This window comes from Theobroma cacao, chromosome 5, assembly GCF_000208745.1.
Source record: "Theobroma cacao cultivar B97-61/B2 chromosome 5, Criollo_cocoa_genome_V2, whole genome shotgun sequence".
Classification (NCBI taxonomy): Eukaryota; Viridiplantae; Streptophyta; class Magnoliopsida; order Malvales; family Malvaceae; genus Theobroma; species Theobroma cacao.
This window is the reverse complement of record NC_030854.1, coordinates 36,192,881-36,215,958: the sequence shown is the minus strand read 5'-3', so window position 1 is coordinate 36,215,958 and position 23,078 is coordinate 36,192,881. Positions and strand designations below refer to the sequence as shown.

At 32.5% G+C, this 23,078-nt stretch overlaps 3 protein-coding genes across 5 annotated transcripts; all 3 read right to left on the bottom strand.

Moving 5' to 3' along the window:
* LOC18600088 lies at nt 47-2,966 on the bottom strand. Its single transcript, XM_018121168.1, has 6 exons — nt 2,644-2,966; nt 1,290-1,433; nt 1,004-1,071; nt 838-888; nt 666-725; nt 47-589 (listed from the first exon to the last, which is right to left on the bottom strand). Exons 1-6 carry the CDS (start codon nt 2,774-2,776, stop codon nt 47-49), a joined length of 999 nt encoding a protein of 332 aa, XP_017976657.1. The 5' UTR covers nt 2,777-2,966.
* LOC108661895 (ankyrin repeat-containing protein At3g12360-like) lies at nt 16,321-18,831 on the bottom strand. Its single transcript, XM_018120861.1, has 3 exons — nt 18,334-18,831; nt 17,662-18,089; nt 16,321-17,112 (listed from the first exon to the last, which is right to left on the bottom strand). Exons 2-3 carry the CDS (start codon nt 17,785-17,787, stop codon nt 16,516-16,518), a joined length of 723 nt encoding a protein of 240 aa, XP_017976350.1. The 5' UTR covers nt 17,788-18,089; nt 18,334-18,831; the 3' UTR covers nt 16,321-16,515.
* LOC18600084 (transient receptor potential cation channel subfamily A member 1) lies at nt 19,977-21,580 on the bottom strand. Of its 3 annotated transcripts, none has more exons than XM_018121261.1 (4): nt 21,401-21,580; nt 20,752-21,249; nt 20,241-20,393; nt 19,977-20,128 (listed from the first exon to the last, which is right to left on the bottom strand). In XM_018121261.1, the coding sequence occupies exons 1-4, from the start codon at nt 21,456-21,458 to the stop codon at nt 19,995-19,997; spliced, it is 843 nt and encodes a 280-aa protein (XP_017976750.1). In that variant the 5' UTR covers nt 21,459-21,580; the 3' UTR covers nt 19,977-19,994. The 3 variants fall into 3 exon arrangements, with proteins under 3 accessions (XP_017976750.1, XP_017976751.1, XP_017976752.1); XM_018121262.1 differs by having other exon boundaries at nt 19,977-20,122; XM_018121263.1 differs by having other exon boundaries at nt 20,334-20,393.

The following is a 23,078-nucleotide window of genomic DNA, read 5'->3' as shown; positions in this document are numbered from 1 at the left end:
TTCCACCCCCCCCCCCCCCCCCCCAACCCCACAATTTAATGTTCAATTATACAGTTAATGGGTAGGACGGGACAACCATATCATGGACTATAATCATGCAATGGAGTAGAAGGCCAACATTTATATCAAAGTAAAATAAACTGCCAACCTTAGAAGGGGCACCAGGATGCTGTTTCAGATGTGCAGGAGATTGATTGTGACTACAGCTTCTCTCTTCCTCAAAGTAGCCGCATGGATTTGAGGCTGAATTTGCCTTTACAGATTCTTCATTTAAGTTACTATCAGGCATTCCATTGTCTTCTACAAGTATTGTCTGTACTTCACTTGATGTTGATTCAGGTGTACTCCTCTGGATGGTACTTTTATGAAGATTTGAGTCCTTTGAAAACTGCGTAGCTGCTGCTCGTGCCCCAGCTATCGCTGCACTGAGACTAGATGATTGCTCAACAGCAGATGCTTTTGAATCAGGACAGGACACAGAAATGGATCCTGGCTTCAAGGAAAAAGTATCTCTCGGATTTGGTAGTGGAAATTTTACTGGTGCTGGACCTTCAACTGGGACAAGACCTCTAACAGCAGCCTCATATATCTGCCACAGATATTTCAATCAGTATCAATTTAATGCCAAATCAGAGAGAGTGCCATAACTTCTTGCACATGGTTACCTTCTTTTCCAAATTATAAACACGTTGGAACCCTCGCATCTCAAATGGGATTAATAATTTCTACACCAAATGAAAAAAAAAAAGTTTCAATCACCATATAATATCTAATTTAGAAAAAAAAAAGGAATTGTAGAACACAAAATAGCAATCTATCCAGCATAAAAGTAAACACCTTTGGTTGTTCACAAAGCCAGCAAAAATCTGTTTGTCCTTCTAGCCTAACCTGGAGACACCAAGGACCAAAAAGGAGGGGAAAAAAACGAATGAGTAAATTGGAAGTGTTGCATATCATGTTGAGATATCAAGAAACATAATGTGATAAAGCCTAAGTTGCCCACCCCTTCAGGTAGCACCTCCCATTGAGCTAATTCTTCACATCTCAAACAGCCAACCACTTCAACACAACCTACACCATAGAATAATTAATCCAGATTAGAAAGAAATAAGAATAAACAATGCCTTAAGAATTCAGGTGAAATATTTGCACAATTTAAAAGACCCCATAAAATTATTTTATCAATTTGCAATGATCTATTAACAGGAAAAATGCAAATTAAAAATGAAAAACAAACAATAAACCACCAGGGAAAAACAGAACAGAGTAAACGCAATATAGAAAGGCACCTAGCAGTCTCGAAACAGGGTAATGTTCTGGAAACTTAAGATCAGTAATTCCATTCACTGCATAAATTTCCCTATAGAAATCCTCCATTGCTTTAATTGTAGCTTCATCTGGGACTTTACTGGCAGCATGTATCCAAAGGCGGCCTAGAAAGAAATTATAATATAATTAGATACAGCTTTATTTGCAGTATGTGGAAGAAAAGAAATACTAGCTACAAATACATCAAGACTGTAAAAGAGTAAAATGGTTAATAATAATCTCATAATTTCTCCTTAAATGAAAATCATTCCCAGTTCAGGACCAATTCAAAGAAACTTGAAGCACAAAATAAATTGCTGCAGTCTTCTAAGAACACATTTCAACTTTGGGGATACTGCATTTCCAACAGGATTTGAAAATATACATATATTGCTTACAAAGCCTTAATGTATAATTATAGTAACCTGAAGTACCATCTAAAATCAGCACATATTATGCTGCTTTTACCTCTATATACTTACTAAGTCGGGATTGTGAATTGTTTAGTCATAGATGCATTTGCTCATGTATTATTTGTTCATCAATCGAAAAAGTCATACAAAATCTAGAACCAAATTGAACCCCTAAATTCTTCTGAACTGATCATATCCTTTTCTGTCTCACCCCAATTTTATGAGAGCCAATTTATAAACTTTTACAAGCATTCAGAACATAAATAATATATATATATATATATACATAAATAATATATATTTATATATAGGTTTACAAACATCAAAACCTACTGAACATCAGTATTCTTTCTCAGTCCACAATCATAACAGTAAAGTTTAAAACTTTATAAAACTTAGACAACACCAAATTTGGTCCCTCTTTTCTCCCAACAGCAAGTATAGTTTCTACTCAAAGCCACACCAAACAAAGATAAGAGATCAAAATACATTTACAAAACAATGTGGCTAAAACATTTAATAATAACTGACCTTTTCTTCCTTATTGAGTAAAAATTAGATATACCCATACCTTTGGAAAGGGAAAAAAAAGTCCTTTTCTCATTCCAATTTTAGAAAACAAATAAGAACCGAAGCCCCGAAGTTCCTAACTTCAATAAAAAATCATTCAACAGCTAATTTAAAATCCTATAAGAACACACTATGGAGAAAAACATAACCAAAAAAAGTTGATAAATTGTTTTTCTTTTAAGAAAAAACTTAAAAGCCTTATAAAAAAAAAAAGAACGGTGCTTTTTTCCAAAAAACGTCCGGACATTTTCTCAGAAACGAAACAACCCCATAAAATAAAACCCAAATAAAGGTATGGCTATTTGCTTTTAAGCATAAATTTCAAAGCTTTATAAGAAAATTTTGTGGTTACCTCTGATTGGAGCAGGCCAGGACCTGCCTTCAATACGTTTGATCCCATGAACTAACAATGAAGCCCATGGCTGGTGCATCGTCAAACATGGATTTGTGTAGTTCCCTTCCCTTCTTGGCCCTCCTTTTCTCATTTTACAATCTTTTTTCTAATTTTTTTTTTCAGTGCTGTTTGGCGGGTGAGAAACACGGGGAAAATTTGGGTTCAGCAAGTGGTTGAAGAAGAAGAAAATTTGGGGCTGTTTCTTATGTATGTCACGTGACATTAGAGATCGCATTATGCGAAATAAATGTGCTTTTTAATTCAAAACTTTATTTGTTTAGGATTTTAGAGGATGGAAAGGTCTGCTCCAATTAGGAATGTTAACAGCTGGTCTGCTCCGACTAAGAATTTTAATAGATAAGGTATTCTTTATTTTTTAAAATAATTAAATATAAATTTTATTATTTAATAAAATATTCAAACTTTATAAATATTTAATTAATTTTTTTAATTAATATTCGAACTGGTATTCAAATATTTTAAACATTATATTTATTCGTTAAACACTCGTATCCGTTCTGATTAAAATAAATTTACAATATTTTTATACATGTTATTAATGAATATTAAATAAATTAATTAAATTCAGTCAATAAAAAATAATTTAAAATTTAAAATTATATTTAAAAAATTAAATCTTAGTAAATATTATATTAATTATAAAAAATATATAAATAAAAAAATAATAATATAAGTATATTAAAATATTAAAAATAATAATTTATATCCAAAGTCAAATAATAAGTATGCTAAGATCAATATCTAAACCCATGATGAATAATAATTTTACAATGCGAACTCTGTTTGATCTTAATTATAACTATCTTAATCAAGTAAAGTTTCAAAAAACAAGTCAATCTCTTTTCTATATTAGTGACAATTGATAAAGGCATAACTTTTAAAAACCATGATTTAAATATTAAATTTGATAAATTACGAATAAAAAATATTATAAAAATATCATAGAAGAGTGATGAATTTTAGTCTGAAAAAATTAATTACGTATTATAAGTAAGACCAGCTCTAATCGGCAGTACACCATATCTTAGATGAAGACAATTATCTTTCAACATTAGTCAGAATTGAAAGTCCAAAACCCTAAGGAATGAAAAGGAAAAAAGTGAATATTGGCGAATCTCCGAGAAGCTGTTTCGGGTTCATCCTCTGATGCAATTGGCTCCAATGATTTTCCGTCCCATAATAAGTTCAATTTCGTTTCGAAAAGGTTCATACGATTTGAACCAAGCCCGCCATCTCCTCATCAAAGTGCTCTTGTTCACTTCAAGGCTCTCATTAGCCAGACGTCTCTACTGCCACCGACACCGCCACCTCCACCACCAGGATCACTGTGCCATCACCACCGTCGCAGCCACCTATGTTAACTTAGCTCTATTAATGCTATTAATAAGGAAAACGTGTTTGTTTGCCAGGTAGAGAGCTTCATCTGTTCTAGTCTATAAAACTACTCTATTCTTCCATTCACTTATTTATTTAAGGTTGATAATTTTGTTTTCCTTCGTTTGAAAATGAACTATCATGAAAATCAATTTTAAAATACTTAAAATCGCACTCAAAAAAAAATATAGTCAAAACTTCTCACTCACACTTAACTTTAACCAGTTTTTTTTTTTTAAATGAAATTTTATTTATCATGTTGCCGATATATCATTGTAAATCTCGAACTAAAACTGTTAGAGACTCCCATTGATATGAAGACGGAATTGGTCAAATAGAGGTTGTACATAGAACAGAAGGGCACACTGCCTACACAGATTAGCAGTAGTCCTTGAACATTCAGCAACCAAACATAAGACGAGCACAATCCTGCCCATACACAAACACTAGCAGCAGGATCCCAGAAGCAATAAACAAAAACAAACCTCCGAGATAAGGAAAACCAGCAACGCTCTCTTGGTCAGCAAGTCCTCGAAGAGCACTGTTTTTTTTTTTTTTTTTTTTTTTTGCATATCCCTTTTCTTTTGTTTTTTTATTTTTTTTCTCTTCCTTCCTTTTTTTTTCAAAGGAAAAAATCGTCAGAGGAGACTTACCATCCTACAAAGAGCAACTTGAAGAGTAGCCCTATCAGGCGAAGGTGGACAGAAAACAAACACAATAACATCTACAGAAGCAAGGATACAAAATGAGAAAAAAAACCAGCATCCCTCGTAACTTTAGCCAATTATTAAATAATAAGCTAAGCCAAGTGAGATAGTTCACACACTATCACTCATTGACAACATAAAATATGCCAAATATTCGAAGATCCATACTTACCAAGCAACTATTCTTAGCATTAATAGATAAGATAGTAAGCTAAGATCAGAAGTGCCCCAATAAGTTTAAAGACTTAAAACGAAATATTCAAATAAAGTTTTTTTATTAAAATTTAAAAAATATTAAAAATTTTATTCTTCTAACTTTTTTTTATATAAAATTTTTAATTAAACTTTTATAATCAAGTTCTTTTAATATTTCTTTTTCAATTGATAATATAATCAATCCATTTAATCTTCCTTTAGACATTGTTGATTTTAAATAAGATTTTATTAATTTTAGTTTTGAAAAACTTCTTTCTCTTGAAGCAACTTACTGAAATTGTTAACATTATTCTAAAAGCAATATATGCATTTGAAAAAGAATCGAGTCTTTATCTCAATTGGACTGTTTTTTTTCTATATAATTTTTTTAAAATTTATAATTCTGAAAATAAATTTAAACCATCAATATCATAATAGTTATTATATTTTAAAGAACATTCAAGATTAAGGTAATATTTTTTTAGACTATTATCATATAATGACTTTAACTTTTTACCGCTATACAGAAAACAAAAAAAATAATTTTATATATAGAAAAAAAAAGTTGTTGAAAATCATTAAATGAGTTGATTAGAAATAAAAAAAATAAGTGAGAAAAAAATAACTGTTGAAAATTATTAAATATATTGATCGTTAATTGATTTGAAATAAGAGAATATCGTTGAGAATTAATAGTATTTTAGAAATAAGAAAGTGATAGAAAATTGATATTTATTAAGCACATAATTAAAAAAGTGAGAGAATAAATAATTTTATTAATTATTTTTACTTATATATATTTTTTATTTTATATGTTTTAATATAATTAATTATATTATAATTATTATAAAATTATAAATCATCTCTAAATTTGGGGCCTAAAGCCCTTGCTTGGGTGGCTTCTTCTAAGGGCCGGCCCTGGCTAAGATGGCAAAGGTGACGACGGTAGTCATGATGGCAGTAGTTGTGTTGGAGCCAATGGTGGCGGCGCCGGAGTAAACATGATTGCCTACTTCATGAAGATGTTCGCCAGCATGGCGAGCCAATTCTTTTGCTTTTTTGAGGGCTGAATTTTTTTAAACGAGAAGCAGTTTCACCAGCCTGAGAAGCAGCTTCACCGGCCTGGGACACCATGGGTTGACAATGAGAAAGTTGGAGGCCAAGGGGCAGCACCAAAATCATGAGTAGACAAGACTTAGCAGCCATATTTTAGTGAGGAAGGGATCAAAAGAAATGGCTCATTTGCTATGCATTCTTTGCATGTAAGCTAACCTATTTATATACGCATCTTCAAATTACAAAGTCAAGGCCAAGGGCAGACCAAATTAATAAATCATGGTGGAGTCAAAGAGTAGGCACTGGCATTATAATATATAGACAAAATAAAAGTACAAAATTTAATAGGAGTTAGGTAATCTAATTAATTCTTTAGGGTCCAAAAAATGCAGAAAACAGATGCACAATGAAAGCTAGTAATTAGTATGTAACCCACCACCGACTAAGAAGAAACAAGGCCGATAGTTCGAAATGAAGGCTCAATTTATACTGAAAGTAACAGACCAACCGTCTTTCAAGGGGCGGACCTATCAAATGTCACATGGCACCGCCGGTTTAAAAAAAATATTTACTTGTTATACTATTATATTTATCTAGAGTTTTATATGGTTAATGATATTAATAAATTTATAATTTTTTTTGCAATTTTGTATGGAGTGGAATCAAAATAGACTTATCAAAAAGTAATTTATATATTAATATTTAAATATTACATGAAAAGATAAAAAAATTTATTACAAAAAGTTAAACTTAAATTACTCCCCTTTTCAAAAATTCAAATCTTAAGCTTAAGACTTGCAATGACATTTCTTTTTCTCGGTCCTTAGATTGTATTTTCACCCACTTAAAACAATTCATTTAAGTTTCAATTGTAAGCAATTTTCAATCTAAATTAAGTTTTTAAATGCTTCATATTTAAATTTTTTTTATTAATTTGATAGTTTGAGTTCATAATTATAATTAAACTAATAAAAAATAGTATTGTATATCAAATAATATCTTAAAATTATAAGTTTTTTTATTTATTTATTTTGTAAATATATTGTTTGATATTTTGTAAACAAATAAAAATACTGTGTATCTTTTGGTTTATTTGTTACTAAAACTTGCATTGATGTTACCAATTATAATAACGTCAATTGAAAGAGCTTTTTCGATAATGAAATTTATAAAACACAGACTATGTAATCGAATGAGTAACAATTGGATAATTATATTTATTTTAGATATTTTTACTTTAAAGTATTAAATAAATATACAAAATTTATATTTTCTTTAATTTAATGTCAAAAAATTTAATTTATAAATTTTAATATATTTATATTTTTAATTATTATTATTATTTTAATTATCACATCACTCAGAAAAATTCCTGAATCCTTCTTGATCTTTTTCTCAAGGATGGGAATTTTGTACATGGAGAGCAAATTTTTCATTAAGATTAATATTAGTCTCAGTCTAGACCACTAGATCACTATTGAGAGTGATGGCCTGGTCCGCTCGACTTTTCTTCGTTGGCTAGCTATCAAAGCGACGGGTTTTTCCTTATCAACCGCAGTCAGCTTGCTACGATGTCTGTAGGCGAACCTGTTGAAGGATCATTGTCGAAATGGCAACGGATCAAGCCCATTCTTTCCTGCAAATTTTCATGTTGCTCATCCTCGGCGTCCTACTTTCACATAGTTCTCAAACAATCCAGGCCAGTAAAGAAGCTGTTTCCAGTTCATCCTCTAATGTAATTGGCTCCAATGATTTTCTGTCCCATAATAAATTCAATTTTGAGTCGAAAAGGTTAAAGCAAATTATATTAAGGCCGCCAGCTCCTAAACCAAGTGCTCCTGTTCACTTCAGAATGCCTCCGATTCGCAAGATTTGGCCCTCTCCACCACCACCGCCACCACCACCACCGCCACCGCCACCGCCACCACCATCGACACCTCCACCACCACCATCACCGCCACCACCAGGAACACTATTGGTGCCATCACCACTGTCGCAACCACCCATGTCAACTTAGCTCTGTTGCTATCAATAAGGAAAACATGTTTGTTTGCCAGGTACAGAGCTTCATGTCATCTAGATGTGTATATTGCAATTAAAGTTTGAGAACCAGTCTAAAACTATTCTATTTTTCTATTCATTTCACATCTCTTCCACGGATGTCTGTCAAATTATATTAAAGAGCCATGTAAATTACATTATTGCTTTCTATTTTCTGCCATTTTTTGTCCTATATCCGGTTATAGGAAAATGATATTTTTACCATATTCATGCTAAATAAAATTTAAACATGAGTTCAAGCCAAATTAGCTCTCCACAATGTTTACCTTTAAAAAAAAAAAAAACTATGATCTGTTGATCAATCCACGAATTGTTTATTGCAATCTGGAAGAACAAAGAAGAAAGAAAGATAAAAGGGAGAAAGGACAAAAAGGAAAGGAGAAAGTGGGGAAAGGGGGTGAAAAGAATAAGAGAGCAGGGGGAACTAGATATTTCTAAAGCCAAAAATTGAGTTCCTATCTATGGGTCACACTTTGACTATCATTTTGACGATGCTTATGTTGCTGAGGTGTAACTAAGTTGTGCCTAAGTGAAAGGGAAGAAGAATTAAAGAATTGTGTGATTAAGTCCAATTTTTCGATGTTAAGGTTAATGGAATCGGTTTTCCTCTGGATGTGCACAAGAATGGCTCAACATTATTTTTTTGACAAGGAAGAATGATAGAACAATAATCAAGATTGTATTTCATATATATTTCCTTGACATTTTTGCCAGACAAATATTTAATTAAAGAAAAAAGAGCAGTGACTATATATTGGTCAATGAAATTCAAGGTATAATATTTCGTATTGTTAACTTTCAAATATGAATAATTTTGAATGAATTTGGTGGTGTGAAGTGGACATTAATCGACATAAAGAGATTATAATCTCAAATAACAAATGTTGTTATGAAAATTAAGTTAAAAAATTGTATTTAAGGTTGTTATGTTTTTTTTTCTTCATTTGAAAATAAACTATCATAGAAATCAATTTTAAGATACTCAAAGCCACACTCAGAAGAAGAGACATATTCAAAAATTCTTACTCACACTCAACTCTAGCCGATTATTAAATGATAAGCTTAGCTAGGTGTAAATGGGATTCTTGTGATAGAGAGAGGAAGCGTTGCAAATAAATAAATGAATGTATTGGATGTGGTAGAGAGGAAGATTGGAGTAGTTCTTGAAGTATTAAGTGTTGTGACGGGTGGAAGAGAATAATGCAAGAATAGGTAAAAAATTAAAAAAACATAGAAGGGAATTAAAGAGAGAAGTTAGAGAGAAGCTTTGGAAAAGTCAAGATCTTCAAATGAATTGTGAAGATTCTATATATAGTACCACATGTGGCGGTTATTCAAGAATAAGTTTTAATGTGCATAATAAATGGTATTATTATGAAAAGTTTTCATATGAGCAACCGTTACTATAACTCATTATGTGAACATTAAAATAATAATTTTATTGCACATAATAAGTATTGGTTGGAAACTCATTATGTGACCATTGAAGTAAATGGATGTAATAAGACTTGTTCTCGAATAAAAGTTAATGGAGAAAAGGTATACATTAAAAGTTGCACGAGAACAAGTTAACAGAAAAAGGTGTATGTAAACAGGTATAAAAGAAAAAAAAGGTATACATGAATAGATACAAGAGAACAAAGTAAAAAGAGAAAATACTTGTACTTTAAGAAAAGGTTAAGAAAAAGACCTCTTAACTATCTCCATATTTAAACCACCAAGCCAAACTCTCCAGAACATTTCAAGATGAAAGTAACCCGTAAACCTTTTTCATTTATTTCGAGTTGCTTTTCATTACCATCCGTGTAAAGTGGTTAGTCTGTGTGAAGTAATTGTTATACTTGAATTAGTTGTTCTGCTTAAAGTAGTGCTTCACTTATTTTAGTTGTTCTGTGTGAAATAGTACTTCACTTATTCTTGTTCTTTTGCATGAAGTAATGTTTCATTTGTTCTAGTTATTCTTATTATTTTATAGTTTTATGTTGTAAAACAACTCTTAAAGAGAATAAGTAGCAATCAAAATCAACTATCTACATTAGGTAACATAATTCGCATAATATCACTTAGTGAAGATCCATCTCTACCAAGCAACTATTCTTAGCATCAATAGATAATATAGTAAGCTAAGATGGCAAAGGTGACAGTAGTGGTGGTGACAACAGTAGCCGTGGTGGAGCCTATGGCAACAACAACGTCGAAGTAAATATGATTGGCTATTTCGTAAATTTTTTGAAGCTGATCAATCGTTTCACTAGGATGGTGAGTCAAGTCTTTATCTATTCTAATGGCTAAATGTTTGAAATGAGAAGCAACCACATTTTAGTGAGTTAGAGTTCAAAAGAAATGGTTCATTTGCTATGCATTCTATGAATGTAAGCTAACCCATTTATATACACATCTTCAAATTACAAAGTCAAGGCAAAGATTGTCATAACGTGCAAGTTTGAAAACCCAACCATTAAATAAGGAATGGAGTCATCACCAATCAAATGGAGTCATCATTAATCTTTTTAATGAGGTGCGATTGGCTACCTATTAAATTCATTTTACTTGATGAGGTCCTAAAATGATTTTAGATCCCTCCAAAGAATAACGATCTCATCCGTGAGTTTTTAAAATTGGGTTTGAGAGTTCAGTTACGTACAGTGAAGGTAGTGGTACCCCATAATGCCTATTTAAAAAATGATACCAATTAATCATATGTTTTCCTTACTCAATCTTAATTCTTGATTTTTATCCTACTTCCTTTAATCACAAGTTTTTATTTTTTTAATGTTAGTTGTGACATAAAGTCCACTATTCGATTTATGGGTGTAACATGCACACAATTCATGGCATAAATCTCAATAAATGCAAAATAAAAATCTTTTTTTAAGAATATTTTTTAAATTCACTCATCATACTGGTGAGATCTAAAAATACTCTTTTGCTTAACGAATTATTTGGAAAAACTCACATTTGTGAGGTTATTAAACAAATCCAATCATTAAGGTAATCATTTGTAGGTAAAAATAATATTTTCATGAGTGCAAACCCTAGTATGAGTAAAGGCTTTTTATTAAAAACAATCTTTGAGCCCTCCCATCATACTGATACAACCTACAAATATCCTTTCACCTAGGAAATCTTTCAAACGTACTTGCCTTCGCAAGCTTTTTCGAAAAGTCTCATCATTGGAGTCTTGACTCATAAACAAAATATACTGAGATACTATGATATTTACATAATGCAATGATGGTGCGTGTAGGTTATAAATTTTAATATGAATTGTTATTCATATCCTATATTCATTATTATTATTTTCTTTTTTTATTTCATTTTTATTTTATTTTTTCTATTTTATTAATATTCCTTTTTTATTAATATTTTAAAGAAACTTTTATTTGGATTAAAATATTGAAATTGAAGATTAAAATCCTCCTATCATAATGGTGGAATTTTATTCCTCATCTAAGAAAATTAATCTGAGATTGCAACTCTTCTAGTCCTAGACAAATATTCCATCATCTGTGTAACCCAAATAATGTATTTGATACTACTGTATACCTTATTATTTATTTATTATTTTCTTGAACATAAATAATCTATTTTTCTAAACATGAATATTCTATGTCTCCACTTTAAACAAATAATTTTTTATAATTATTAATTCCATATATTATTTGGACTAAGAAATATTGGGACTTAAAATTGTGGCCTTCATAAGCCAAACACCATGTTTTTGTATTGTTATATATTTTATTTTTAACAACATAAATATTCTATGCATATTTTTTAAAGCAAGAATATTTTTTATTTCTATTTTAAGTTAACAATATTTCCTAATTTTTATTCATTAATTGAAAATATTTTTCGTATCAAGAAATATTGAGACTTAAAAATTAAAGCCCTCCCATCATATTAGTAGAGCTTTAGTTAAATCTCTTACCTAAAAAAATTAACTTTGATTTGCGACTTCTCATGTTCTAAGTAAAGATTTTATCTTCAATATAACCCAAATAATATATTTCTTTTGTTGAATTATTTTATTTTATTTTATGTGTCTATATTTTTCAAGGTGCATTATATATTTAGAAAGGGAACTAAAAATATAAACAAAACAAATAATATGAATAAACACCAAAGTAAACAAACCTTTCCACCACCCAATTACAAACCCAACATACAACATTATGGGTCAAGAGCCATACCTAACTTGAGCTAGAATTTGCCCAAGGAATCTTGGGTTTTGTGGTGGGCTGGCTGGCTGAGCTCAAGATGCCAAGGACGACGGCCTGCTTCCTTATCTTGGCCTTAAACATACCGTTTGGTTCTTCCTTTTCTTCAGCCGCCGGAGCATTTAATCTTTCTCCTCCGTCCTTCTCTTGAAACGCAGATTCTCTAAGCAAACATCTCCGCCTCTTTTTCTTTCTAACAGAGAAACTCTTATCTTTTTCCTTTTTTTTTCAGAAGATAGAAAATGCTCTGTTCTCTTTGATTTTTTTTTTCTCTTTTTTCTCAGCAGCTAGGAAAACCCCACCTCTGTTTCTTAGGGTATTTATAGAGATTTTCTTAAAATCTTTCATTTAATTGCAAATCCTTTCAAATTAGTTTTATTTAATTTGATTTTATTTTGTTTGAAATCCATTTCAGGGATTTTATTAAAAAATTTTAGAAATTGGCAGAGGAAGGGAAGTTGATTACCATGACAGTAGACTTTTTTTATTTTTTTTTAATTTTTTTTATTGATTTGATTTTTTTTTTGTATTTTAAAAAAAACAATTAACTTCATAGGCTTATAAAATGTCCATTTCGTCTTTGGGCCTCCAAAATTCAAATTTCTCTCTAAATCTAGGTGATGATTATTTTTTAATCCCATAAGATCTTTTTATACTGTCAAATACAATAATCTTATCTTAATATAACTAGAAATTGTTATTTTAGTTTAACATTGCCTTGGTCACAACCATATATTCAGCTTCAGTTGTAAACAAAAGCAATTACTACTTCCAACTGATTGCAAACTCTAAGAGAGTGAACACATACCCCATTTAAGATATTCTATTATCTAAATCACCAGCAAAATCTTTAAGTGTTTTCACAAGCTCTCATGTTTGATCCCAATGTAGAGACTCAATCTTCTTAGAAGACTCGGCATATGTAATTGTTTCAGAATAAAAGTAAGGCTTATCAATCTCTACTTCTACAGATAAAACAAAAGAATCAAAATCACCATTGATATAAGTTATGCTTCGTTGAGATACCAATTCTTGTACCTTTTGTGATTCATTTTGGATTTCACTATCATCCCGCACTGTCATGAGAGCATTGATTTCAAGCTCCACCTGCTTGCCAACTTGTTGGTCAAATGTTTTTGCAATTCTAAATTTTATCCCATAAAGTAATGCAGACTTGCCAAAGGTAACATCCCGACTCACTATAAACTTGGAGAACTTACAATCTATACACCACAACCGATAACCTTTCACCCCATATACATAGCCTAGGAATATGCACTCCATTGCCCTCAACTCAAGTTTACCATCACTCACATAAACATGAACAAGACAACCAAATACTCTCAATATAGAGTAATCAACAAGCTTACAAGACCAAACTTCCTTGGGAGTCTTAAATTCAATTGCAATTTATGGAAACCGATTTACCAAGTAGCAAGTCATGTTGATAGTTTTTATCCAGAATACTTTGGGTAGGCCATCATTAAAGAGCATGCATCTTGCTCTTTCCAGAAGTGTTCTCTTCATCTATTATGCAACACCATTTTGATGTGGTGTTTTGACGACAGTGCTATGTCTAACGATTTCTTTATTCTTGCAGAACAGACCAAACTCACATTTGCAAAATTCCAAACCTTTAGTTGCTCGAAAGCTCTCAATCCTTTTCTTAGTCTGCTTCTCGATCAATGTCTTCCAATGCAAAAAAGTGGTTAACACTTCACTCATAACCTTTAGAAAATACGTCAACACCTTTCTTGAAAAATCATAAATAAAGGTTCATATATATAATGATCCACTTTTTGATGCCACCACAGAAGGACCTCACAAATCTGAATGGATGTAGTTTACTGCACTCTTTGTTCGATGAGTTGTAGTACTAAATTTTACTATATGTTGCTCACAAAAATCTAGCTTTCCAATCTTTTAACCACACAGCAAACTATGCTTACTCAGTTTTTTAATCTCTCTCTCACTCATATGACCCAATCTCATATGCCATAAACATGTTATATCATCTTCAGGATCATTAGATGAGACCACAGAAACAGTTTCAATAATCGTGTTTCCTATTAGATAATAAAGGTCACCTGATAACTTGCCCTTCATAATAGTTAAGGCTCTTTTAGATACATTCGAGACATTATCTTAGCCACTATATTTGTAGCCTTTTTAATTTAACAAACTCAAAGATAGCAAATTCTTTTTTATGTTAGGGACATGTTTCACCTCAAGTGTTCTTATCATATCATCAAATATCTTGATTCGAATTGTGTCAATCCCAACAACTGAGAGAGAGAAATCATCTTCTAAATGTACAGTGGCCATATCAACAGATTGATAAATTATAAACCAATCACGCCTAAGACATATATGAAAATAGCAAGCCGAATCTAAGATCTATGTATCCATTGGGTTACCGTTGGTTACTGCAAGAACACTATTAGCTTCCTCAAAGGAATCAATGTCATCTACAACCACATTTGCAGTACTTTCAAACTTATTGATCTTTTTATCATCCTTAAATTTGGTACAGTCCAGACAGAAGTGCCCTTTTTGACCACAATTCCAACAAGTTTTTCCTTTTGCTCTAGATTTACCTTTTCTGTCTATACCCTTCTCTCTATCTTTTCCTCTATTCACAATCAGGCATTCTGCTTGATTTTCATTCCGGATACCTCCAACTTTTTCCTTTAATTCCGTAGAATTTAAAGATGCCCTTATATCCTCGAAATTGAGAGTGTATTGACCATATAACATAGTATCCACGAAGTTTCATATGATGGAGGCAAAAAACATAAAAGAATTAGGGCCAGGTCTTCATCCTCAATTTTAACATCGATGTTTTTTAAATCAAGAATAATTTTATTAAATTTATCAATGTGGATATTAACGGAAGTACCTTCACTCATCTTGAGAGTATACAATCGTTGCTTCATATAAAGGCGATTTGTCAATGATTTGGTCATATAAATACTCTTGAGTTTAAGCCACATTGCAGCAGCAGATTCTTCATCCATGACTTCTCTTAGCACTTCATCAAACAAAGCTAGGATAATAGCACAATGTGCTTTCTCCATACGGTCATCTTTCTCACCATTAGATAAATTCAAAAGAAGATGTTTTTTTCCCTTCAATGCCTTCAACAATCCTTGTTGCACTAGCAATGCATGCATTTTAACATGCCACAAGTTGAAATCGTTTATTCCATTAAACTTTTCAATCTCATACTTGGTTGAAGTTGTCATAGTGAGATTCATATTGACTCAAGCCCTTGAAGTTTTGATACCAGTTTGTTGTGAAAATTGTGGAATTATTTCTAAAGAGTTGCCCAAAATCTTACCCAATCAATAGAATAAAGAAAGAAAGAAATTAATCACACCCACAAGAACACAAGAATTTATGTGGTTCGGTCTTTTGATGACCTACGTTCATGGGTACAACAACAAAGAAAAAATCAACTAAAAAAAAAATCAAGAGATTATAAGAACAGTCTCAAACTCACAACTCTTATCCCATGTACACTCAAATCACTCTCTCTAAATCTAGATGATGATTATTCTTTAATCCTATAGGGTCCTTTTATAGTGCCAAACATAATAATTTTATCCTAATATAATTAGGAATTGTTATTGTAATCTAACTAGATTTAAAGACTATTTTAAGAAGGTATACTAGTTTAATTAGAATTAAACAATCCTAATCATACTATAATTCAAGACTATCCTAACATTTTCTTTGGTTGTTGATTGCGGAATTTTGTATTTTTATGAAAGATATTTTGTATTTTTGTTGAATTTAGCTTTTTCTGAAGTGTTACTCTTAATGTAATGGTTGTCAGATTTTTGTTATTGTTTTTTTTTTGTTCAGTTTCAGATTTTAATATGCATTTTCATGACTAATTTTTATGTTTTCAGATTATCAGTTTATATCAATTTTCGATATCAATAAAATATTAAGTTGATTGAGTAAAAAAAATTAATCTATATCACAACACGAAGCTCAATTTTATTTATATACAATATAGATTTTGAGTGACACACTTTGAGTCTTAATTAAATACTTTTCACACCACCGAAGAACTAGTACAACATTTATAATTTTATGACTACTTAATAATCATCTTCCAAGTCATTTATTTTTACACACTAACCATTGTCAGGCTAATAGAGAGGGCCAGCTGCATCCCAATGCTCAGTCAGTTACCATATTTTTCCACGTCGAAAGATGCTTCCATATGTTGATTGAACCATTTCGATAAACAAGGGAAGCTGCAGCTTGATGAACAGAGTCGCTGGAAATGATGCCAAGAACATAATTGGACCCCAAACCCATTTGAATCTCTCACGTAGTACAATTGCGAGACCTGCTCCAAAAGCTACCATCATGGTAGCTATGGCGAAGAAGAGGGAGGCAAGACCGATTAACATCCTCTTGGGCAATGCCCTCAGGAAGTCTTTCTCTTTGTAACTTGAAGTTAGGATAGATAAGAACATCAAGATGGCAGTGACTGATGAAAACAGTGCTAGTGCATCCGAATAGACAAATACCGTAAACGATGTATCGTTGAGGAAATTCGGAATTCCTTGTTCATTGTTTCCTCCAGGAACTGTAAAAGCTGCAGCAAACACCACTGTAGCAATGAGAGTAGAAACAAGCATACTGGAATTTGAGGTATCCTTCATCCATTCCTCTGCATTCTCCCGCATTTGTTTGTGATTTTCCAAGAAACACTGAAAAGCCGTTTTCCCCTCTTTTTTCAGTTGCTTCAGTCTTGGATGTTGAATACTGTCTATCATCTACGAGATACATTTTCTTAGTAAATATTCAAACAGAAAAAACGCAAAGATGAACGAATTAAGTTAATAATAGGGCTAGTTACACATTCAGTATACTCCAATTTCAATGAAAATATCTATTTGTTACCCATAAAAAAAATTCTCAATCAATTAATTATTTTAACAAAGTAAATTACTCGTCTCGTCAACTATATTGTTCAAATTGGGGATTTGTCAAAAACAATTTCATTTGATTAACAAAATTAATTTTCAAAGTACAAATTATTTGACAAACACGAAATTTTAAAGAATTCAGGATCTGTTTATTTTGAAATAAAATATTTTTTTAAAAATATTTTCAAGGCTTATACTTATTTAGAAGATGTAAAATTGATTCTGGATATAAAACATTATACGGGTCAATAGGGCTGGCCACATAAAATGTCTTAAGCCTTGGAGAATAATAAAAATGTTCAAAATTAAAAGATTAAAATATTATGATTTTGAGAATTACCTAACACAGGGACTTTTCAAGTATTTTGACCTATGCTAAAATGTCAATTTACCAACCTTAAACCATTGCAACTCCCTCTGCATTTCCGTCGATGCACAAGAATGATCGGCGAGTTCACGATTTTTTGGCAGCTCTGCTACTAAATGTGAGATGGAAGGCTCGAAACACACTGTAGCCAACATCTTATCAAGTGCGGTGCTTTTGCATGCGAGGTTGAAAATATTTTCTTGCCGATATTGAATAGCATTTTTTAGTATCTGACTTCCATGTTTTGAGAAAATCAGGTCCGGAAAATAACGAAAAGATGCGGTCACAATTTCGACGACGCCACAGCATGCAGCATGGTGGAGAATCTTCTGGTTGTCAAAATAATCGTTCCGCTTTAGTTCGTCATAGTCGACTAAAGCATGTAAACAAAGATGAACCAACTTGCAGGCACGTTGATGGCTCAACTTTTTTTCTTGAACCTTGTTAATACAAGGTACTGCAAAACGGTAACTAATTATCAGATGAAGTAACTAATTACGTAATAAAATGGGGTCGATACATGAGGTGATGAATCAAATTTATCTCTTCATCGTTGAATATATATAATTCTATCCATTATTTCAATGAAAAGTATAAATATGATCTATCATTTTAAACAAAATGATAAATTTAGACACTATCCCGAATAAAATTAAGTGGTTGTATCTATTTCAAATACCGAAGTTCACGACGTTGCTTACCCAACTTCTTGATTGTTCTCCAGAGTACTTGCTTGACGCACAGATAAACTGCAACATTTAAAACACAAGAAGCATCATGGGTTCTCAAAATGATTTCGATCTACCATTTTGCACCGTAAAACACCCTTGTCATCCAACAAAAATTGAATTCGAGTATATATGTAACCATGTGGCATGAAAGAAGAATATGAGAATCAGAGGGTAAGGAAAATGTTTTTCCGTTTTCGGCAATAACATTCCTGATAGAGTTGATAGTATGTGGCGAAACAAGCTCTTTGAAGACTTTGGAGAAGTTAGGGATGTTTTTATGGCACAAAGAAGGAGCTATAGTGGAAGGAAATTTTGCTTTATCAGATAGGGTACTTTTAAGGGAGGCACACTTAGCCATTAGCAACCTCAACGGAGTATGGTTACTAAATTGTGGGTTGGAACTGAACTTGGCGAAATCTGGCAACTCCGAGCAGGATAGAAAAAGGAATTCTATCACAAGAGAGAGAAAGGAAAAAAATGAACACAGTGGATACACGGATATTGGTTCAAAGAGAGAAGAGGATGGAAGAGGACAACGACTTGGACAAAGTTAACGAAGGTGAAAGAGAGGATCAAAGCTACAAGGTGGAAGAGACTTAAGAAAATTAAACACCTGTTAAGGGAAGATAAACTACAGAACCATTGAAGTGTTGGGAAGAAGCGTAATTGCACAAGCTGAATATCAGATGTCTGAAAACCAGCTGCTAATACATCTCTGTGACGTAGGGGAAGAGAAAGTTAGAGTCAGAAACTTGGAAGCTTACCACTACTTAATCATATTAGAAGATAGGAAACAGTTTGAAAATTTGAAGGGAAGGGGATGGGGGTGGCTAAAGCAGTGGTTTTTGACTCTAAACGAATGGTCAGATGACTTCAAGACGCAGCTCCACCAGAAGTGGTTGGTTATCAAGGGAATTCCAGTACACTGATGGTGTTGTGAAACCTTCCAAAGCATTGCAAAATGTTGGGGTGAACTGCTGTCAGTAGAAGAGGACACACTTGAGGAATGAGACTATAGCCATTGTGTAATGGCTATCTCCACAGTAGAGGAAGGCAATATCGAAGAGAATATAGAGATGAAAGTTGAGGGAAAGAGCTTCATGCTGAAAGTGATGGAATTTCAAAGAGTAGAGAAGGGATCAAATGAAGAGAAGGATGATCAAAACGGTGAAGCAGAGGAGTTACGGTGGGAGGAAGACTCATCGGAATGCTCGCTCGGTAGCAGAGAGGAGGACGGGAGAGAAGATGACGAGGAGGTTGCAAACCTGATGTCGATGTGAATGGTGATGTGGAGATGGCTTACGTGGAAGCAAAACGTGACATAGGGCTTAAAGTAAGGGGCCGGATGAGCCCAACAGAAAATGGGCGGAAAGCAGGAGAGAGAAGAAGTCGGGCCAGAGGAGTCCAATAGAAAAGAAAGGAGGAAGAACCCAAGGAAAGAGTGGGCCGAGAATGAACGAACAGAGGCTGATGGGTCAAATGAAATCTAACCATGAAAAATAGAGAAGCAGAGCACTACCTTTTTTTGTTTCTTGAAAGGGCAGAGAACTACTTATTGATTCCAACATTACCAAACAAACTAGCTAGTAATTATCACATATTCACTGCATAAATCTTTCTATGATTAGGGACTAATTAAAATACAAGAGGATCAAGTGTAAAATCTGCAAACCTTGAGTTTTAGCTTCATTGGTATCTGATTGTTTTTCCACCACCAAGTCCTGATCTGAGGTTTCAAATGGGTCATCCTCATCGGGTACTGCAACTTCTTACATCAAAAATTAAAAAAAAAAAGAAGACAGAAATGAAGGTCATGACAACACAACAGATTTGAGGAAAAAAGAAATGCTACAAATTTTAATGAAGAGGAAACCAACAATATTGATAAATCCATCTTTCCCAAAAATTAAGCTTAGTTTCATCGTGAAAGTTTGCAGGCTCATAAGCGAGTACTTGGAGTATAGTTTCACCCTCACTACTTGTTGCAAGAGCTAGGTTCGGTTCACGTCGGATTAGATATAGAGATATATCTGTTTAAAAAGAAGGAAAAGCTCGATAAATAATTATATATACAAATGTAAAAAAATCATAAAGACAATTTATATTCTACTCGTTTTAAATTTTATTATTTTAAAAAATATATAAAAAATAATATATTTCCATTATATCAAAATGAAAAATATTTTGTTAATGTTATTTTTCATTGAAATACTAATTTTAAGTAAAAATTTTTACTTTTATTTCACTTCAAAAGTAAAATTAGCAAATTAAGTAACAAAAAATCTCATTCTCAAAATTTTGTCTCATATGAAAGACATTTAATTTGGAATGAAAAGAGTAATAGCATTTGACTTTGAGGGAAAAAATGGCTGCATGCTGTTGGTTTACCATGGAATCCCATGTGAGTGAGATTAACCATAAGGTCGCCAGCCATACAACCACTGAAGGGGATTTCAGGCTTCTCAATTGTTGTTGACCGGGTAAGGTACGCCACCAGCTTGTGTTCGGGAAATATCGAAACCGCCAAGAGAAGTGGAGTCTTTCCACCATTGTCGGTAATTTGAGTCAATTGCGGGTTTCTTCTGATCAAGGCTATGGCCATCTTGAGATTGCCGCCGATGGCAGCATGATGGAGAGCCGTGTAGCCTCCAGGGCCAGGCATTTCAAGTGCCTTTTCAGGCATACGCTCTACGAGCATCTCAACGAATTTAGTATGCCCATTACAAGAAGCAACAAGCAAAGCATTCATACCCGTACATGAGATTTGTGCAAAAAATGCATCAGGAACATTATCCCGGAAATACCCGTCAGCAGCTTCCCAGTTTCCCTCAAGTGCGGCTAGATATAACGGACGATGGTAATTATAACGGGTCCTCTCTTCCTCAGCTTTTGCACATAATATAAAGTAATTAATTAGTACTTACTCGAATTAACCTTTCTAAAAGAAATTGACACTAGATCTCGGTTATGGGCACTAACAATTGTCGTGTTAAATACTCAACAATGATTTGAACTACTGTTTGCTTTTAGCACTTACAGGGTGTGACGGCCGGAGCGAATGGTTCACCAGCAGACTCGTCAGACACATCACGCATTGCGGCCAGAACTAAGGGATCAACGTCCAACGGCGCTGGGTTTATGACAATTTCTTGGGCAGTGCGCTGGTTATTGGTTGCCTTTTATTTGCAAGTGTGTAAAAGCTCGCAGCAGATAAAGCTCAAACCAACGAGTTTCGTCTATCTAAAAGGACAATAGAAGAAAAGTCAATAAAAGGAAAACAAGGTCTTGGTCGTCTCATTTAACAATCATGATTTAATATACTTAAAATTTAAGAGAAAAAAGTTTTTATTTTAGTATATTTAATACCATTAAAATATAAATTTTTTATATAATTGAAATTTCACAATGTTTAATATCAAATCGTACATAAAATATAAAAAGGGATTATATATGATACGCTAGTAGTGTATAAAAGACATTTTCAAATAATCAAAAAGTATCACTTCATTAATAAGATAAAATTAAAAATTTTTAATAATTTGATAATAAATATACAAAAATTTAAATATTTAACAGGTAAAAAACTAAAAAAAACTAATTTTTTTTATTTTCTTTCCACGTTTCTCCCTTTAACCATTCTATATAAGAGACTACCTCTCTTCCTCCCACGCTTCCCACTATAATGAAGGATTTTTATAATCAAAGGTAGCATTTTTATTTTGATGAAAATTTTGTAATCTTTCCATTAAGTAAAGATTAGATCAAAATGACTAAATGATTAACAACGATCCAATAATATCACAAGCTTTATTGAGATTGCTTACGAGTAAGTCAATCAGAAACAGACGAGGTGGTCAAAAAAATCTAGTGATGGGGTCTTAAAGAATGAACGAAAAGAGTAGCAAGTAACAAGTACAAATATCTTGACGTAAAAAGTCGATTAAAAATTTTTTTTAAATAAAAACAATTATGAAGTAATCACTTTTTTTAAGAGTCAGTGGGTTGGTACATTAAAAAGTGAGTCATTGTTTATCTAAAGCGGGTAGAAAGAATGGGCAAAAGAAATTCTTAAAAAAAGACCACATTGGTTGAAAGAATGTAGTACAACATAAAATCTTAAAGAAAGACCTTCTAATAGACTTTGCCCCTCAAAACGCATCAAGTTGCATTTTTTTTACCACACGTGCCTTTTTATTTGGAGTGGGTAGGAAGAACAGTAAAAAATTCAAAAAAAAAATTGGATCGTACTGTTATTTGTCCACAAAATAAGATTGTATATTGTTGGTGGTGTTAATTTAGTAAGGAGATAGAAGTAATTTAGGATTTTTCTTTCCTTTCCATGTTAGTATGAGCTAATGTATGGACCGGTAGGTAAAAAGATTGGCTCTTATTTTTGTTGTAAGATGGTCTTAAGCTTCAAGGGAGTGACGAAGATTTATTAAATGTGTGCTGAGCTGTCTTTTTGTTTTCTCGGATCTGCAGCACAATGTGCTCAGCTTATCTTCGGAATTTGATGCGACCGCTAAACTTGAAGTGGTGATGGCTTTTAAAATTGTACTGTTCTTATGATGTACAAACAAGTTATTATATGTCAAAAGAAGTTTTTAGCAAATAGCATAAATGTCATAACGTGTGAGTCTTAAAACCCGATCGCTAGATGTGAGATAACGTAAAGAGTCGTCACTAATCTTTTTTATTTAGGTGCGATTAGTCAC

Bases quoted from the DNA above. Each gene is read 5' to 3' on its own strand.
- LOC18600088 (XM_018121168.1), bottom strand. From the start codon at position 2,776: ATGAGAAAAGGAGGGCCAAGAAGGGAAGGGAACTACACAAATCCATGT. The intron at 1,434-2,643 runs GTAACCACAAAA...ATTTCTTTCTAG, and splicing joins CTGGCCTGCTCCAATCAGAG to GCCGCCTTTGGATACATGCT. The intron at 1,072-1,289 runs GTGCCTTTCTAT...TCTATGGTGTAG, and splicing joins CCCTGTTTCGAGACTGCTAG to GTTGTGTTGAAGTGGTTGGC.
- LOC108661895 (XM_018120861.1), bottom strand. From the start codon at position 17,787: ATGTTGGCTACAGTGTGTTTCGAGCCTTCCATCTCACATTTAGTAGCA. The intron at 17,113-17,661 runs GTTGGTAAATTG...TGTATCTCGTAG, and splicing joins GGGAGTTGCAATGGTTTAAG to ATGATAGACAGTATTCAACA.
- LOC18600084 (XM_018121261.1), bottom strand. From the start codon at position 21,458: ATGCGTGATGTGTCTGACGAGTCTGCTGGTGAACCATTCGCTCCGGCC. The intron at 20,394-20,751 runs GTAAACCAACAG...CTTTTTAAACAG, and splicing joins CACTCACATGGGATTCCATG to ATATATCTCTATATCTAATC. The intron at 20,129-20,240 runs GTTGGTTTCCTC...TGATGTAAGAAG, and splicing joins AAGATGGATTTATCAATATT to TTGCAGTACCCGATGAGGAT.